This window comes from Chelon labrosus, assembly GCF_963514085.1.
Source record: "Chelon labrosus genome assembly, chromosome: 23".
Classification (NCBI taxonomy): Eukaryota; Metazoa; Chordata; class Actinopteri; order Mugiliformes; family Mugilidae; genus Chelon; species Chelon labrosus.
In genome coordinates, this window is record NC_140356.1 from 5,738,217 (window position 1) to 5,758,170 (window position 19,954).

Genomic DNA, 19,954 nt, shown 5'->3' on the forward strand with positions numbered 1-19,954 from the left:
CCATGCAAAGGTGAGGAAAGGAGGAGTGAGAGGGAGTGCAGGCCTTAAATAAGGAGTGATCAGGTGAACTCAATCAGGTAAACAAACGAGGGAGTGATGGAAGGTGAGAAGAGCCAATCAGTGATAGAGAAAGAGAAAAGGAAGTGAGGTAAAGGAAGTGATAAAGGTGAGGTCAGAAATGTCAAAATAAAAGGGAAATTAGGATCTTTGCTACAATAACCATGCACACAGATCATAGACACCCAGCTACCCAGCTTCTGATCTGCATCTGATACTGATTATGCCTCATTTTAGCTATTTTTGTAATGCATTCATCTGTTTTATTGCTTGAAAAAGTTGTACTGTTTAAGCACTTTATTTGTTGCACTTTATTTGTTGCACTTTGTCTCTGATGGACCATGTGGTGGGAGACTTTGAATGAAGAATAATGTCACTCCCTAACTAATCTTGTGTCGTTTTTGGCTGAACATAAAGCATTAAGTTTAATACCATTTTAATCAAAATATCAATCAACCTACCTAGGTCAAATCTTAAACACTGATCTATGAATAAGGCTTTATTGTCATTTAGGCACACCGATAGTTTTCTGGTTGAATGTTCAGCTCAAGTCTACAGACTAAGACCTACAAGTCATGATGCCGAACATGAATCAGAATAAGTTCAGGTATTGCACATCTTTAGCAGACCGCCCAAAAATCCACTAGAATGCTGGAAACCACATCTACTTAATCCAAAATCTCCTGGGGGTGGACCTTCAGCTATGTCTGCTTCACAGAATGTTATTGTCCATCTTCAGTGGGCTGCCCCTATCAACAGATTTGGACCTCCCCACAAACCACCAGAATGCAGGGTACAACATGGGTACAACATCAAATTAATTCCAATTATCTTATATCTGAGCCACCAATTTGTGTGACTGCGTGCGCGGCATAATTTTGGTCACCCACGACAAAATCTCACTCCAAGGTTTTTTGAAAAGTTGGCAGGTATGCTTATGTCCAGTCTGCTTCGTAATTTTGTTTTGGTTGCTGTCACTGCAGAAAACCCTGCTTCACACGGACAAGATGTCGGAAATGGCAACAGCGTTTTCAATGTTGTTGTGGCGATCTCGGGGTGTTCTGCCATGACTTTAATCCAGAACACCGGCAGAGTTGTTGTCTCGAACAGACGTTTCGTTTAGCGGGACGTATCACGTGATCTATGCATACCTGTCAAGTTTTGGATTTAAAAATAAGGGAAATTTTCCGGCGCCCGCCGCAAGCAGTCCCACCACCCCAACCAAGCTCCAGTATCCCTTATATCAGGGGTGCCCACATTTTTCTGGCTTGCGAGCTACTTTTACAATGACCAAGTCAAAGTGATCTACCCGTATATATATATATATATATACATATACACATTTTTTTTTAATTGTCATATTAATAGTTGTTACAGTGTTAAAAGCTCTATCCATCTTTGTTTTTATTTTTATCAAGAAAAATTGGTGCACTGCACCTTTACAAAAATAGCGCTGTCTCTTTAAGAAAGACGGTAGTCTGGAGTTGTTGCGTGGCTGTGGATGTGTGCCTCTGAACTGAGGGCATGTTGCAACTATAAAGTAAAAATAAAGATGAAGCTTTGTCTTGCTGTTTGTTTTGGAGTTGCAATGGATGCATGTTTTAGACTAACATAAAAAAAAAAAATAATAATAATAATAATTCAATGGCACGCGATCTACCCGCACTACCATCGCGATCTACAGTACCTGTAGTATGCTACTGCAGGTGGCAGTTATCGCGAGGCTAGTGACAGAGCTCAGATTGGGAATATATATTTTTTTATTTTTTTACTCCGCCCGGGCCCGGGGTATTATTATTTTTTAATAACGCATGTTAAAATACGGGAGATTTACGGGAAAATACTAATACGGGAGGACGGCGGGAAAGAAGGGTAAAATACGGGACTTTCCCGGCCAAAACGGGATACTTGACAGGTATGGATCTATGGTCTCGAGGCCTTGACATGCGTCAAGAATGAGTGATAGACGGATGTAATGGAGAGAATCCGGTCATTTTTAAAAATAAAACATCATTCAGACTCGGATAATAAATCAAACGGAAATAATGGAAGTTATTTATTATTTCTGTGCGGCCCGGTACCAAATGACCCATGGACCGGGACCAGTACCGGTCCGCGGCCCGGGGGTTGGGGATCACTGCATACAGACACACTTCACAGACATTCTTCACTCATAGTCCTTACTTGTGGAAAAAATTTTTGCCTCACACTACACGTTTTTAGCTGCAACTAGAAAAGGGGACTTTAAAGAAATCAACACAAAATTAGATTATTGGGCACATTTATCAATCTTGACAATACTTAGTAGTGTAATTGTTCTATTAATTCCTCCATAACTGTGATTTCAGAGTACGAGCTGACCAGGGAGTGGAGAATGTGGACATTGCCCGATTTATGTTCACTGTCCGTGGCAATGATCGGGGAAGTTTCATCTCGGGAAAAAGTGTCCACAATCAAAGGTACAACCACTCTGTCTTTCACATATTAGAACAATACATTGGTGCAATTTAAAATGCAATTTTTTGTTGTTGTTGTTCAATCAATCAATCAATATTTATTTGTATAGCACGTTCCAGCACCCAATGGTGCACAAGGTGCTTTCCTGTTAACGAACCTTGTTGTGACCCTCCATAGGATAGAGCGGTTATGGCGAGATGTGTGGATCTCTGTATCATCAAAATATTACAACCTTCTACACGCTCTTGAAGAAAATGGCTTCCTGGACATCTCGTGTACAGACGACATATTCTGTGTCCATTACGCATTTCTTCAAAGACTCAAAAAAGACTTGGAGATCTTCACTGAAGGCTGGAACCACCATCCACTCCGCACTGAGGGAAACTGGAGTCCGACACAGATGTGGGAAACTGGACAGATGCTAAACAACAGCAATGTCCATTCTGAGAACCTTGCAGTAAGTGTTTTCTCTACAGTATGTTTCTGGATAAAAAACACCCTAAACACAAGGATTGAATGCACATTTAATAGGCACAGACACCTTGAATGTACAGTAAATAACATATCAAGTAGTTGTAGTGGTGTGCACATCCCCACCGGTGAGGTGCAGGGCAAATATAACTAGAACTCAAAAAAGGAATAAAATGCCCGCACTCTACTCAAAAACTCCCATATATTTATTTGTATTGCAACGTTTCGACCCGGCTGGGTCTTCTTCAGGCAAATGGTATGCAGCAGTGGCTCAAGCATATATATAGAGCATATACCTGCTCAGCTGATCATTCATCAGCTGAGTCCATTCATACTGATTAACAAGGCCTTGAAGGCCAAAGTATCACCTCATTCGTCACACATGTGCCACCACATAAGATTAGTGTTAAAAGTACATATACAGTTTTACCACACTAAACACAGAGTAGATATAGATATATCTACTCTCTACTAGATATAGATATATCTACTCTGCTGATGAATGATCAGCTGAGCAGGTATATGCTCTATATATATGCTTGAGCCACTGCTGCATATCATTTGCCTGAAGAAGACCCAGCCGGGTCGAAACGTTGCAATACAAATAAATATATGGGAGTTTTTGAGTAGAGTGCGGGCATTTTATTCCTTTTTTCAGTAAATAACATAACCATATAATCTGTAATGATCTTGTGTAAACTTAAATACTTTGTTTTGCTACATTTATAGGACCTTCAAGAGCCAGACATTGACTGGGAGACTGCTGTTGACTATAATGGCAATGACGCTGAAACTGGCGTTGTTGTGCCTGAATACGACAGCCCTTTGACGGAGGAGGAGATGGATGAACTCCAAACTTTAATTGATCCTACTGACCCAAATGTTACTGATGAACAGCTATACATTGTGTGCTATGAACATATAAAACAATTGCGGACACAAACTTATCCATCTCAACAGCGGCTAAATTCATAGCCATGGACAATGGCCTGAGAGAGTACAGTTTTGAACTGTTCATACGTATTCAGGTGTGCAACAGGGAATGTCACTGAGCAGGAACATGCATTAACCACAGGATAGCAGATGGTGTGATTTTCACCATAACGAACCTGGCAGTCATGGTCAAATTCCATGACTATTTTGAATTCTTCCCGTTCTGCGTGACTCAGTGGAATGTGAGACTGTCCTGTCAGCCACTGGCAGAACTTGCCAACATGAATATGTTTCTGGTTTTTCTGCCTCATCAACATTTTCATTTTCACCCATGGTCTCTTCAGGCATGTCTTCCCTGTTGTTTTCTTCCTCTGCTGAAAAAGTGATATGAAAACATTATTAGCCAAGTTCATTTCAAGGCTTACATTTACAAGTATTGTTACTTGTCAATAAGGACTTTTCAATCAAATTACAGTTCCTTTTTTGATGTAGAAACAGGAAGCGTTATGATTGCATTGATTAAAAAAAAAAAAAAAAAAAACACATCATGGCTTAAGTAACACCACAGCTAATATGATTATCATCTAAATATTGATGATGATTGATAAGGACTATATAAAACATTACATATAAAATATATGTAATCCCCCAATTATTTGCTTTATCGCCAAGAATAAATAACTTCTAATAAACTGCACTTTGTAAGTTTAAGGTGAAGCAACAACAGTTTTAATTTTAACAAATTATTCACCTTCATCCTCCATGTCCTGTACAAAGTCCTGCAGAAAGTTGACCACTGTGGACTCTCTCTGATGCCTCATTGTACCCATCTCACTGAAGACAGGTGACAGTGACTTCACTAAAAAGTCATCATCCACCTTAAGTTTTCAAAAAAGAAAAAAGTCATGAAAGTTTAATTTTGAAAAATATTTCTTAAATGATCCAATGCAGATTATCTTTTAATGGACATTATTTATTATTTGCCTTGCAAAAAGATCCAGGAACAAAGAGCTGTCTGCAGATGTCCTTTTCTTGCTGGACCAAGCTGAGGAGGTCATATAGTTTCATTCCAGAGGACATTTGTTGCAGCATGGGAAGTAACCTCACTGCAGAGTGTAGGACTACCGAGCTGTAACAAAAATAGTAAACTGAATAAAGTTTAAAAAAGTACAGTCGTAGAAGTTGAACTTACACTGAAGGAAATATCCTACCGCACAATGTCTTCCTTTCTGTGGAGGGACACAGGCCCTGTGTATCCACATGATAAGATCCTGTCCGTGCCCTCCATCAGGGTTTCATTGCCAGCTGCCTCAATCTTTGAAAAGTACATAAGTAATAATGATATCACAAGAATATACAAAACCTAAACATGAAATGATTCATAATGCATTTTTCCCACATTTAAATGAGTTACCTCTTTTATTAGTTCTATCAGCTCAGGGTCTGCAACGTCCTTTTCAGTTATTGATCCCTGGTCAAGTTCTCCAGTGGATATGTACTCGTAACACCACTGCATTAAAAAGTTTGGCGGTGGTCCACCCTGTGCAAGACTGACGGCAAATATCTCTCCAACAGTCCTGTGATGCCAAAACAAAACAAACAAACAAAAAAAACATACTATTACTTATACAATAATACTTTTTTTTGCAGTGTCAGATAAAAAAAAAAAAAACTGCCTTATTTGTTCCTAGCGACAAATTATGAAAATAGAAAAGCATTGCTGTAGTTTCACTTTATAGGCTTCTTTTTTACAACCTACTTGAAGTTGTATTTTTCAAAGTCTGTCATTGAGTACTTTGGTACTTTGCCACTGATGCCTCCCTCAAAGAACCTCCTCTCTATCCCTGCCAGCATTTCTTTTCAGAAAAGGGAGATACAAATTGGTCAGCATAGAATATGGAAGTAACAATCATCTACATGACCAATATAACCAAAATTTGTTAAGACTGATGACATGTCACCACACATTTATTTTGAAGGTCAAAAAAGAAAAACATACCAGTTAAAAATTCCTTTCTCAGAGCACCACTGTCAATACCAGCCTCTCCTATAAATGAAACTCTGAGGGGATTTTTGGGAGAAGATTTCTTTTGTCGCTGCCACTGTTTCATGCCTCTATCTAGCATCTGGTCCCTGGTAATGCAGATGCTGATTCATCCACCCTTTTAGCTATGCTTATAATATTGGGAAAAAAAGAAAAAAATACATTTCAGTCAGACAACTCTGGATCGAGTTCAATATTTCTATTGAGCCTAAACATTTTGCATAGCTGAAGAAGTTATTTAAGAAGTTCTTAAGTTATTAAATTCCTGAAAAATTATCACAATGATTGCAGTGTATGAATAGCAGAGCCCAGCAGCAATGAGCAGTAGCAGCAGAGTAGTAGTAGTCATAAACAGGTAAGCAGGGGGTTTAAATATCCCACCCTAATCAGATGAGGAGAGTATGTGACTGATCAGCTGATCAGGATTGGCACAGCTTGTGTTGTCTGCCTGATCTAAGCAGGATTCGCATCATTCAACAGTATATTAACAATTAACAATTACTTGAACTTTTATAAGGATTTTTTTGAGGTACCTTTTAGTCTCTTGGTGTCTGCGTCATTTTGGGCTTATCTCTGTCCCGTCGGTGTCCTCATCATCTGAAACCAAACTGATGGCCTTGGAAGATCTGTAGGAACACATGTGACAAGGTTTAGTCATACTACGATCTGAGATACAGATACAAAAAGAACTGTCCAACATTTGGAATTTTGCTTTAGAAAATGCATGGGAAAACGGAGAAATACCTTTCACCACAGACGCTTGCGTGAACTTCAACATATTCGGTGGGATACAACTGCTGACAAATAGGACAGGCTATCTAGAAGGTACCACAGTATTAGTAAATATATTAATACTGTATTCACACAAAATTGTCTGAGGGCAATGGTTACATACTGTAAATACCAAACATTTGTAAATTAAAGGTGCAGTAGGCAGGATTGCGAAGATCCAGGACTTAGCCAAAAAATTTGAACATCGACAACTTCTCAGTCCCTCCCCACTTTCTGCTAAAGCCCAAAAAGGTCTTGCAAGCCCCTCCCCCAAGGGAGAGCTGTGCACGATAGAGCGCGTGCATATTGGCCCTGGAATACTGTGCACGAGCAGAGAACTGAGAGAGAGCGAGTAAACAAACTAGCATGGAACACACCGACGTAACAACAACAAAATAGTTTTTATAATACCCTTCGTTATTGCTAAATAATTTGACCTAAAGTACAACGATACAGTCGTTATACTTTAGGTCAAAATATTTAGCAATAGTCAACTTTAGGACAAAACCAAGGTTAGGATGTTTCTGAAAGTAGCCTACATCGGTGATGTTTGCTATCAGTAACAGTTAGAAGCATTCATTGTGGCGTTTTATTCCACAGTTTAGATTTATCAATTTGCTATATGGTAGATATGACCGCTACCTGTTGATGTGGTTAGACGTTTGAGAGTGAAGCTGAGGCACAGGCCTCAGACGAGGATTACGTCCCGGCTCCTTCTACACGCCCACGGCCAAGTGGTGCGAGGTGGTGGAGGGAGGGGAGGGCGCTATGAAATGCGTGTCCATGAGCAGTGATTGACACTCTGTTAGATACACCCCTGGTCTTGATTGGTGCATCTGGATGTGGAGCGGTGGATGTCTTGCAAATCGCTCTACAGGCTCTAGGTGGGGCCAGAGGAGCCGAATTTTTTTTTAAATGACCTGCTTCATGCAATTATACTTGAACATAGGGTCAGTTTCAGCAAATATGACAGAAAGTTAGTTTTATAAAAGTTGCCTACTGCACCTTTAAGAACTTAATAAAAACAATATTGAAAAGGAAGCTTAAGGTTCAGTTGGAAGTAAAATTGCATGCATGCCCTGGACAGTTTTGTTCTTACTTTGACATTAGGAACATTGGAACTCGAAGGAAGATCTGTGGAGTCCTTTACATGTAAGATTAATGGTAAAAATGTAGAGTGTAAACATGTGTAATGTGAATAACAACAAACATAACTGACTTTATATTTGCATCTTTCAGACTTACCGTCAGAGACATGTCAATATCGTCTGGGGAGTTTTCCTGGATGGTATGACTGTTTTCTGGGGACCCCAGAAAGTCTGTAGTCTGTAGAAGGAACAAACAAACAAATTAGCCAGTGGACAAAAAGAAGTCTAATTTACTTATCTATCATCATGCATAAAATATTCTTGCCTGTTTGTCGGTGACATCTGAGAATTGCTCTCTTTCGCAAGATGCCACATGTGCAGCTAGTAACTGAACAGGCATGTTGACTGAACAGGTATGGCATGTTGCTTTTGGCATTTTTTCAAACTCCTTTGCAGAGTAGGGAAGAGGTGTAGTATCAAGACTTCCTTGGACTGGTACAATGTACAGTGCTGACTTCCCACGTGCAACTGTATTGAGGTAAGGACCTGTGTAGCCTTCTGCTTCAGGTGGCACAATACACAATTTTCTTTGACCAGATCCACCTACAGGAAAATCCGTTTAATGTATGTACACAACCTGAAGTCAATTAATCAAATTTGCCATTGGACAACATACATAACACAGTAAATAAAGCCAGAAAGCTTGAATATCTTACCAACAGCCTTGTACAACATCCATGCCCCTTTCAAAGTGGCCATTTTGGTGAAGGTCTCCTCAAGTTTTCTGGACAACTGTGTACAATTTATATAATGTAAATCTTTTGTTAAAGAGAAGCCTGTGTATAATGTGTATTCCTTAATTACATTACTTTTATTATCATTCTATCTCTCAGGGGTTATATACTAAGCTTTAATGGCATCATCATTTTTATCAAGGAAGATTATTCACATTTCAGTACGTGTGTCAGTGACCACTGCAATTAAACATGTGTTACAACTTACCCATAAATGATCAGCATCTTCTGTTACATTGATGGTCCTCCGACCCATCCCTGCCTGTAATAGTTTCAGTTCATCTCCTGCTTTTAGAGTCTTCTCCATATATTTGTTGACAAGGTAAAACTGTATTGCAAAAGACTTTATACTGTGTCCTCTTTTGATGTTTGAGGAAAATTTATTTGGTCTCTTTTTCCCTGTGATTTTTTGTCCAAATAGTGCTGGGAAGGATCTATAAAAGAGTAAAATAAGACGAAAAGACACCATGAGAAAAGCATGATAAGGTAAACAATGTTAAGCACTTCAAACTACAAACAATATATATGTATTTTAAATGATTAATGGTGGACTGTCAAAAAAAAACTGTCAAACTTTACTGCCTGCATATGACAAACCTGGCCATGTTCTGCTCTACTGAGCTACTGGCCCGCTGTGGGACTCCCTGTCCAGCATTGTGATACTGATTTTCTAAATCTGCAGAATTTTCATAATTTCAAAGCAAAAACACATTTGCCATTCTTACAAGGACTATCTTTTGAATAATCAAGTGCTATCACCAAAATGATACTGATTTAGCTCCCACTGGTAATATTGTGTTAATTCATCATGAAATGCATTTAAACATGCTAATAGACAATATTAAGACGATAATAACAACAATCCTCACTGTTTCTAGGTGCTGGCTCGGACAGGACACTCTGCAGCAAGGACACCAGTCGCTGCGCAGTATCCTGCAACTCTCCCTATCATAACAGTCCACATGGAGTAACATTAATATATGAATGGGCCTACCATAAGCAGATCGTTTTGCTGAGTGCAACATTAAATAAAAGTTAACAAGACAACAACACACACATTAGGCCTAATGGCTAACAGCAGGGAGGCTGTTTAACCCTGACCTGTATATACCGGGTGCAACTTTCAGGCCGGGTTTTTGTAAAGCGTCTTGAGACGATTTGTATTGTTATTGACGCTATATAAATAAAATTGAATTGAATTGAATTGAACTTATGGAAGCGAAATATTAGTCACGGTTAGCTTCTATAGCAACTATGGGAACTATACAAGTCCAGTCGCTGTTTTGCTAACCTCTATGCTTTGACTTCAACGAAGCCGATTGTGGTGGAGAGAGCCTCCATTCTCCCTTGTAGCAAGTCAATAAATAAATAATAATCACAATTACTAGCTACCAAGCTGTTCAATACATTTAAATTTATATATCTGTCTGTTCCACAACTTACCTCTTTTTTCTCTGACATTTCGATCTGCTATTAAATTCTGCCGCCAACCGCAATGATGACCCGCCCTAATCTGCCTCGGATTGGCTCTGACCTGAGTAGTGGCCAATCAGAAAGGAGGGGGTCCGTCTATTCAGTGCCCGCCCACAAAGTGCCAAAACTCAGCAAAGGCGAGCGAGCAGAAGTACAGGCACAGAGAGAGACAGCGAGCGTATACAGAGAGACGCGCTGATTATGGTTTTTATGCGCGCGGATTTTGGCACTAAATTGACGCCATAGTGTGCACCACATGAGCAGGATGGAGACATTTTGACATTTAACGTTGTAATATTACAATTATCAGTATGGGATGTTGTTTCAGGTCTCCGCACCACGGAGTAACCCACAGGCATTTTCAGCGGCGCCCACCGGCACGTCCAGCTTTGCCACCACGGTCGCATCACTGAGATCAGTAAGTTTAGTTGAGATATGAAATGTTAGCTAGAAAAAGTTTTTGTTACCCTAAATTGTCCTCGAAATACATACATTTCCTTTCATCACATCCGTTTTTCCAGGTGTAAGGGGCACATTTGAAAATGCAGTTCTTGAAATGTCATTGAATTAGATGTCATCTCCTAATTTCATCTACATTCTGTTTATTAAAAAATCCTGCCGTAACACTATATGTCAACCTAGAGGCCTTTCTGTATATGCAGTTCATTATAGCTTTACTTTTAACAGGATTGCTATGTACCCCATTAAGGAAAATCTCTTGGTCTGCTTTTTTATAGGCCTCCCTGCCATCCATCCCTTGACATTATGGGGCCCGATCACACTCCATCAACCGAAGGCACGTCAAAACATACACAAAGGATATTGTATGTTTGCCTTTTTCACCAGAGGCATCTGTCTTCATTATACCCAGAGGAGAAACTCGGACCAGGTTAGCGTAGAATGGCCTTGTTGGAAAAATTTCATTTACCATAGAATCGTCTGAAGACCAACTGCGAGTATAGCCTGTCAACTACTACATACTTTGACTTTAGAAAGACTGAACAGTCATGAAATGTCTTAACAGAAAGCAAAAATAAAATCATAAAAGCCACCCACCAGTTTATTCATTTTACATCTATGTGCACAGCATTGTGTTGTTCTTTTGTTGACTACACTGCACTAAAAATGGCTCCATTCATGAGAGCCACAAGAAAATGGTAATCAAACTCATCATCATCATCTGTCAGATTCTTTCTGTTAACAAAGATCTGAAGCTCATTAGCGCATGTATGAGGGATGGGAAGGTGTTTTGTGTCATCATGGACGAAAGTTAGTTTTGGACTGGGAAAAAATCCAATTGCAGGTACTTTGGTGCTTCCTGTTGCAAAGGCAAGGATGTGTCCAGGACTCAGTGTCAGGGTGAATGCCTTTTCTGCCTCAGTTAGGTTCCTATTATGAAGACGTTCCCCAACCGCTTTCTCTACAAAGGTAAAAAACAACAGACAATAAAAACATTACAATCCATGTACTGGGAGTGTTCTACTGAGCAGTACAGTTGTAGAACAATTTGAAGGCAATGTAAAATAAAAAGATGAAATTAGGAGATGACATCTAATTCAATGACATTTCAAGAACTGCATTTTCAAATGTGCCCCTTACACCTCGAAAAACGGATGTGATGAAAGGAAATGTATGTATTTCAAGGACAATTTAGGGTAACAAAAACTTTTTCTAGCTAACATTTCATATCTCAACTAAACTTACTGATCTCAGTGATGCGACCGTGGTGGCAAAGCTGGACGTGCCGGTGGGCGCCGCTGGAAATGCCTGTGGGTTACTCTGTGGTGCGGAGACCTGAAACAACATCCCATACTGATAATTGTAATATTACAACGTTAAATGTCAAAATGTCTCCATCCTGCTCATGTGGTGTATTCCAAGTAGAGTATCCTCTTAACTGAAACGCTCTCCAAAGCTAGCTGACTGTTTGCTAGGTAGCATCCGAGTCACGTTAGCTAGGTATCTTAGCAATGAATAATAAATGAGTTAACGCTAATATTAAAACAACTTAACTTACCGTTAATGACGGTGACGGTACCGGTTGAACTACCCCTTGAAGGTCAGCCCGCACATCCATTTAGATTTAGATTTAGATTTAACATTTAACATTTAACATTTAACATTTAGATTTAACATTTAACATTTAGATTTAGATTTAACATTTAGATTTAGATTTAACATTTAGATATAGATTTAACATTTAGATTTAGATTTAATATTTACATTTAGATTTAACATTTACATTTAGATTTAACATTAAATATAGATTTAACATTTAGATTTAGATTTAATATTTAGATTTAGATATAACATTTAGATATAATATATACATATATATATAATATCTGTCTCAAATGTGAGGAAAATGCGCTAAATGTGAGGAAAGTGAGCTAAATGTTGAAAATGTATCAGCTAAAAAATTGTAACCGAAATTTTACATTCGGCACCCCATAACTTATTGCCTTTAAAACAATAGCTTTAAAACAGTAATAGCTCTTCAAGGCAGACTGGGACACAGGACTACCTGGCAGTTGGTTAACTTAAACTTAATCATAAGTTAAAAAAAAAAAAACCCACAGACCTTAGTATTGAAAAAGCCAAAGCACCTGAACAACCTTTATCAAACTGGTAATGTATTTTATTTGACTGGAATCAAATCATCCTTTGTTGTGTTTGCAGAACATTATTCATCTATTGTTTATAAAATTTAATGAAATATTATAATATAATATAAAATAAAATGAAATACAGTAATTGATTCCATTTGACTGACACTGAGTTACATTAATCTCAATACTTGTCTGTGTACATGTGTCAGGCTTCCACACAACTCCTTTCAGACAGTTTCTGCTGTTTTGGGTTACAAGTTTCTTTGTCTCATGTCAGCTGCAGCATATGAACGCAAAATTTCTGAATGTAGCAATTAAACACAGCATACACTGATCAGGCATAACATTATGACCACCTGCCTATTATTGTGTAGGTCTGTTAGATGCAATAAACATTCAGAACAACACAGTGTCCGCCATCTTCACAGCGATGTACTAATAATAACACACTGCCCAATGCGTACATGCGTTCCCAGGGTCAAAGGGTAAACACAAAGAGGGAAAATACAAGTTAACAATCTCCCTATGCTTTTATGTGAAAATAATAAAACAATTTAAAAGAAATACCTGTCAAAAGATTTTAAATAAACATACAAAGTCATTCAGTGACCATAAACAAAAAAACACCTCTTCAGTGACATCCTGGTATATTCAGAATGAGTTTGACAAAAGATGAACATATTAACAATGCAAACAAAATTTCCAGTGCTTTGAATTGTCTGTGCAAATAAAGTTTTCACCACAGATTCCACAGTCCTTCACTTAATGCTTTCAGAAGCACCAGAGGCGATGCTCGATTTTTGGTACGACAGTCAGCGAGTTGCCCTTTTGTGTCTGACCAGAGCACATCCTTGACTTTCTTACTTTGTATGAGCTCCTTGACGCTGCTTATTTCCAAACCTGAGTCTCTTCTCTGTGACCTGTTTTGTTGACTTAAGGGCATCAAACAGAGATGGAACATCAATCACACAGACCAACGAAGGAGCATTCAGTCCAGCGTTACCAGTGGTGAGCTCAGAAAAAAGAGTAGCAAGAAAAATAGCATTGTCTGTTTCTCCTGCTTCGTACAACACGTCTAATTCTCTTGGACTGAAAACAGAGAGGAGAAAATGTCCCTCTTTCTCCCATAAGAGCGATCAATATTGCCCCCTGTGTACCTCCATCTGGAAGATTACCAAGAGAAGCATCACTGAAAACAACCAAGTTGAGAGCATCATCGTTTCCCAAATGCTGAAACTTGAGGGTCACTTTTTCTGACTTAAGTTTACGGATGACTTTATTTACCTCATGCATAGACTGCACCGTAGCATTTTTGATATTAGATGCCAAACTATGAGTCAAACATAACATCTGGTCTGGTCTGCTTGGCAACCCATAGGATCTGTCCTATTTTTGACCTGAGCTGCTCTTTTTCAGTCTCATTAAAGGGGGCATCCCTCTGTATGGCACATGCTGGTTGCATGTGAAGAGGTTGTAGATTATCAATGTAGCTGTGCTGATGTACTTGAACTACACAATCAACATTAGCAAAATCCATGCCAACATGGCAGAAAGATGTTGTAGGTTATACCAGTTTTTGTGCCTTCCTGTGGCTTTTCCTGCTCTGCCTAAAACTCTGGCTGTATGTTGAACGCCGTAATCTCTGCTCACAAATGTTACAGTCTGACCTGTTCTTAACTTTACACCTGCAAAAGGGGCGGGGTTACCACAGACCCTATGTTCTGTGTCAGTTCGTGTCACATTAGTTTGTGTCAGTGGAGGGTGCAACAGTACTGCTGTATTCACCTCCCTGCCACTGATATTCTCCTGTTCATTGTCAGTATTCTGGTCACTGCCTGAGGTATCTACTGCAGTGTTTGTCTTGCCTTCCCCACTTTCTGCTTTTCTGTTGGCATCATCTTGTGCAGGTTGCTTGCCCTGCTCTTGTGTGTTCACCTTACAAAGCCTGGAGTGATGCACTCTAACAAGAATCCCACCGTGTCGTACAAAAACAACAGCTCCATCCTGACCAATAACCACCCCTGGTCCCTTCCACTCAGTGCGGTTTGCTCGTTTATAATATACTCTGTCTCCTGACACATATTTGTCATCTGTATGTCTGAGCTGCTTGCAAAGTGCCCTCCTAATTCTTTCTGAGCATTCAGCTTCAGTGAATGCTTTCCTGGAAGCATGCAAAGCTGATATGTGTTCTCTTATCCATGTGTGAATGAAGGAGGTGACGATTTCACTGGATTTTTTTGTTTTCACAATGTTTCCAGCGCTGAGACGCGTGAAATGATCGGTGATATGGAGGTACCATACGCCTGGTTCCAACTCGTGCAGGTCCACTGCTACCGTTTCATTATACTCGGAGGCCAAGGGCAAACCTGCAGCAGGCTTTGGCTTCGTCTTGCTGTACCTCTTGCATATGTCACAGTCACTATTTGTCAAGTTTGACCACTTCCGCCTCAATGTGACATTTTGTCTGTCCTGTTTTAGCAGGAAGTTTCACATTTCCGGTGGAATATACTAAGTCTCCATCTCCGAATCGAAATGTCCTGTAACTGGGGATTTCAGTTTGCAGTACCTGGTTCACTTGGTCTGGGCTGAGGTCTTTCACATAGTTTTCCAGCCATTTCTCTCCACATACAGGAGTACAAGCAGAGTCAATAATAGCCGATCCCAGAGATTCAGCCAGGAGGATTTCTGAGTCAGACATGTAAACAGTGTGATGTTACATTCCTCAATATTTTCATCTTCAGTTTAGACTATTGTGGCAGTGGATCATTTATATTAGTTTTATTTCTTTATCTAGTCCAATGTGTAAATTAACGCAGAAAACTCTTAAAAGTGACAACTTTGTAATTGGGTACAAGCTTTAAAGAGACACTGTACAACACAATGTTTAATATAAAAACAGATTCATTTTAATTTTCTGTATTACTGCAACATCACTGTAGTTATAAAATAGGAATATGCGCCATGATCTATTTTGCTTGATAAGGAGCTTTGTCTTCGCAGGAGCAATTCTAAAATATGTTGCAGCTCCAGACGTTGAGCCAGAGGGATCTTCTGAACTTCCTGACCAGGAAGCTCCAGGACCATCACATTCCTCATCAAGCATGCATGAGATGGGCAAGCATCTGTCATATGAGGACATCACTGATGACTTTGTGAGTAAAAAAGCCAGGAAGCAGACATTTTGAGGACAATACACTGTGACTGTTACTGTGAATAAACTGTTATTACTGTGATTAAGTATATTAGCTGTTATGCTGATAAATGTGAGACTGTGATGTTAAATAAGCATTATTTTTAGCAATGTATCCATACTGTTATCACTGTCCAAGTCTTCTGCGGGTATTTCCATGGCTGTTTCCCAGGCTATTCCTTTGAGCCCCAAAGCGACATCGAGTGCCTGTTCCTTTTTGTCAAGTTCTGTAACTTGTGTTAAGATGTGATTTAATTTTTCCAACCTTCATACAGTTGGGTATTGTCAAACTTCGGCGGAACTTTGTAACTAGCAGCCATCCTCTGCTACCAGTGTTAGACGCAATAAACACTACGTTTATATATATTGAGCGACTTCATTCAGTTCACGTTCAGAACAACTCAGTGTCCACCATCTTCACTGCGACGTACTAACAATGACACACCCATGCGTACATGCGTTCCCAGGGACAAAGCGTAAACGCAACGAGGGAAAATACAATTTAACAGGTCTCCCTTGTGCCAAAACAGTTGTGACTCATCAGAAGATGGACATGGGCCTTCTGAAGGTGTCCTGTGGGGGCCTTTGGGTCCTATGGGTTGAGGGGAGGGACCTCTGTGGATCATCCCACAGACACTTGATCAGTTTGGGATCTAGTGAATTTGGAGGCCAGGTCAACACTTTGTGCTGTTTTTCATGTTTTTTGAGTTAAACCATTTCTGTGTGTGTGTTAGGCTACATCCTGCTGGGGATGACTGCTGCCATCAAGGAGTGTCATTGCTATGGTTTAGGTAGATGCTACATGTCTAAGGAACATCCACATGAATGTCACGTCCAAAAGTTTCCCAGCAGAACATTGAATTGTCACAAGATGGTCAATGTTATTTGCTTCTCCTGTCAGTGGTCATAATGTTATGCCTGATCAGTGTATGAAGCTGTTTCCTCCTAATGGAAGCTCCAAAATCAGCATTCATTCCCACTGCAGCAGTATGTCAGCTGTCTCAGTCCTACATTTAGAAGGTTTTCATTGAGCATAAAGGGCTGCACTTCTGCACCATGGCACTGGAGGACAAAATGGTCAGCTGGCTGCAAATCCCAATGTAAAGATTTTATACACAAGAGGTAGAATAAAATATATATGTGTAGGGAAAACCAAGAAATAAATCACACTGTCAATACTTCTCTAATTACCCATTAAGTATTAAATAATTACAAGGTAGTAATAGGATAAGCATTTATTCAATATGGTCATTAAAAAGTATATAGAAGTAAACACTGGTATAAAAAAAATAAGTAAAAACCTATAATAAGTACAGCATAAGTAATAAGTACTTTGAATGGTCTCTTAATATTAAAATTCCACCTCAAATACAATGACTTTGTATATACTACTTCTATAGCCTGTATCAAAAGAGTAAATGTCAAAAAACTGCAATGGCCTGATGCTTTAATGGAATCGTTCCTGACTCTGGGAAAAATGCTTATTTGCTTTCTGGTTGGGATTTAGAAGAGGGGAGGATTACTGCTACTCTGAGGTCTGTATGATAAATATACACAATGATAAATGGATGGCGTTGGGTTACTCTTGGCTGCTACCAGTGGCTGTGTCAAGTGTCATCTGAACCACAAAGTTACAAATCAACCAACAGAGACAGGAAGAAGAATTTAAAAATACTGATTGAAAATAAAGAAAGTAGGAAGCTTTTTAATACGTTTTTGTAGCCAGCAGGTGAACGTGGTTCCTGTGAGAATGGCTGGAGAACTAGACATCCGTGGTCAGAGCATGTTCATCTCAGCGGAGTGTCTTTTTTTCCAGTAAAAGATAAACACCAACACTGAAAGATGAAGAGTTACTGATTCAAACTGAGCAGAAAAATAGAATTTCCTCTATTAAGTGGAACAGAAAAATATCTTAGTATTTATTCCCCAATATCTCTAATGAAAACAGCAGAAAGCAATCATTAAACATAATGCAACGTACAAGTTGAGACTTTGACATAAACTGTTGATGGATCAAAATCACTTACCAAATATGACACAGGGTATCAGCAACAAACACACTATCAGAAGGACCTGATGATCTGAATGTGGAGGATCTAGCTTCACTGTCTGGCCACCATACTTTATCTAGGAAACAATAATGGCACTTCTATTGAAAAGAAATTTCACAGTGGAATGTCACAAAGGATCAGTCAGTCAAAAATCTATTTACTGTGTTCATCAAAGGTTTTAGGTAAATGTCTCTATTTGAAAGTCATTGCATTAAAAGTAAACTGCCTCAAGTTTGACTCAGTATTTTCCAGTTCAGAGGAAAGTTTTACCTCTATGTGCTGAAGTTTAATGTTGTTTGTGGTTTGTATCTCACAGATGAAAAAGTCAGTCTGGTTGTTGGTTTCTCTGCCTTCCATGATACAAGGGTATTTCTTTTCACCACTAACACCCCACACTGACAACTCTGCTGCTGTCATCTCCAGTTTGTCTGCCTTTTTCTGAAATAATGAAATGACAAATGCTTGATGTTTGCACATCTGTTAAAAAAAAAGAAATTAAAAAAAAAGCTAAAAAGTTGTACCTGTATTGTGATGCGAACCCCATCCCCTGTCCTTGTGGATGTGAAGGTGGTGAACACAGGGTCTGGATAGTAGGTTATAGTTGTGGAGCAGGCCAAGGATTGATTGGCTACTTTCAAATACACAGTGCTGACAGAAATCATCTGAGGGTTTAAAGCTGCAGGTGTCTCATAGGAGAGGCCCTGTAGGGAATATACACAGCATAGAAAAGGACCTGAAATACCATGATGACACATGGACACAAATGTTTCTGCATGACAACTGGGATGTAACGTACTTAAGTTATGTGACATAATGCAAGATTACTTGAGATGATGTGACATAGCATATTCTAATGTAATTTGACTTGATGAGATATAAAGTGACAATGGACAGTCACGTGGTAAGATATGATGTAACACAACATAGTCATTGGAAGATAACTATATAATGGGACATTATGTTTCTAGAGACTACCTGACTGCTGCTATGTCTGGGAGGTTGGACTTCCAGCTGGCCGTGGCTGTGTGTGATTCCTTCCACAAACTCCAGGTGGGACCCTGTAAGTGTGACGTTCCTCTTCCCTCTGCAGAACATGGAACAGCAGCCAATCAGAGGAAACTGAGTTGACTATAAACTTGATCTCAGAGAAAAGGTTTTCCTTACAGGGACACCCTAATATCACAGTGATTGTATATATTTTTATCGACATATATTATGACAGCTCAGTTTTTGAGATGTTCTGCTCGGTCCAAAGTGAATGGTGGACTAAGAGACAAACAAATATTACGCTATGCATAAAGCAAGGCAAAATACAAAACAGACTGCTGACCAGCTCTTGGTTCTCATAAGAACTGACTTCAGAAACATGACTTGTTCATAGTTGTAAGATTTAATAGTATATCTGATTGATAAACCACCACAATGGAAACTGTAGTGACACTTCTTAATGGCCTTAGATGAAAGGTTGACTTCATAGACGATGGCGACAAATTACAATTCTAAATTGGAGAAAAAGCTCTGTTCCTCTTCAAGACAAACAGCCAGTCACAATAATGTTGGCATAAAACTTGCAATACATATTGGTCTCTTCATATATAATGGTGACGAAGCAAAGCCTATGTGATTATATTTAACCACTTATTTATATAACTATGTATCGTGTCTTTTAAAGCTGTGCTCAAATAGAGGAGACAAAATGACTTTACTTCCTGCTACTAAAAGAGAAGTGATCTGATGGTGAAATAAAATGCTTCTGAGAAATGACTCTCTTTCCCCACCACAACCTGTAACTGTTCCTCTCATGCTTTCCTAACAGTGTCAACAAACTGTTGAAGTTGTTCACCAAAACTTGACATTAACCACAGATTTAGTTTATCTAAACCTTTTCTCCTAACACCTGCGTTAGGATAATATGCTTTGTTATGTAAAAATATCAGTAAGTCAAACTTGCCTGGCCCAGGTGCAGCTCGGTGCAATGGTGGTGCAGGATGGTGTTGATCGAAAGGTGATTTTAGT

General features: G+C 39.2%; 2 protein-coding genes across 5 annotated transcripts; both read right to left on the reverse strand.

Annotated features, from left to right (window-relative positions):
- Nucleotides 1–4,907: 4,907 nt before the first annotated feature.
- On the reverse strand, nucleotides 4,908–10,121 carry LOC311508341 (uncharacterized protein). 4 transcript variants are annotated; one of them, XM_084573050.1, is made up of 14 exons: nucleotides 9,485–10,121; nucleotides 9,213–9,291; nucleotides 8,824–9,049; nucleotides 8,538–8,613; nucleotides 8,147–8,424; nucleotides 7,979–8,059; nucleotides 7,833–7,877; nucleotides 6,707–6,780; nucleotides 6,496–6,588; nucleotides 5,918–6,087; nucleotides 5,678–5,774; nucleotides 5,333–5,495; nucleotides 5,130–5,233; nucleotides 4,908–5,047 (listed from the first exon to the last, which is right to left on the reverse strand). In XM_084573050.1, exons 2-9 carry the CDS (start codon nucleotides 9,218–9,220, stop codon nucleotides 6,519–6,521), a joined length of 858 nt encoding a protein of 285 aa, XP_084429176.1. In that variant the 5' UTR covers nucleotides 9,221–9,291; nucleotides 9,485–10,121; the 3' UTR covers nucleotides 4,908–5,047; nucleotides 5,130–5,233; nucleotides 5,333–5,495; nucleotides 5,678–5,774; nucleotides 5,918–6,087; nucleotides 6,496–6,518. The 4 variants fall into 4 exon arrangements, with proteins under 4 accessions (XP_084429176.1, XP_084429175.1, XP_084429177.1 ...); XM_084573049.1 differs by having other exon boundaries at nucleotides 9,213–10,121; XM_084573051.1 differs by lacking the exon at nucleotides 5,678–5,774 and having other exon boundaries at nucleotides 9,213–10,121.
- Nucleotides 10,122–17,137: 7,016 nt separating this feature from the next.
- Nucleotides 17,138–19,528, reverse strand: LOC311508342 (uncharacterized protein). The gene is made up of 5 exons (XM_084573053.1): nucleotides 18,914–19,528; nucleotides 18,460–18,639; nucleotides 18,209–18,376; nucleotides 17,915–18,014; nucleotides 17,138–17,722 (listed from the first exon to the last, which is right to left on the reverse strand). The coding sequence occupies exons 1-5, from the start codon at nucleotides 19,031–19,033 to the stop codon at nucleotides 17,664–17,666; spliced, it is 627 nt and encodes a 208-aa protein (XP_084429179.1). The 5' UTR covers nucleotides 19,034–19,528; the 3' UTR covers nucleotides 17,138–17,663.
- Nucleotides 19,529–19,954: the final 426 nt, after the last annotated feature.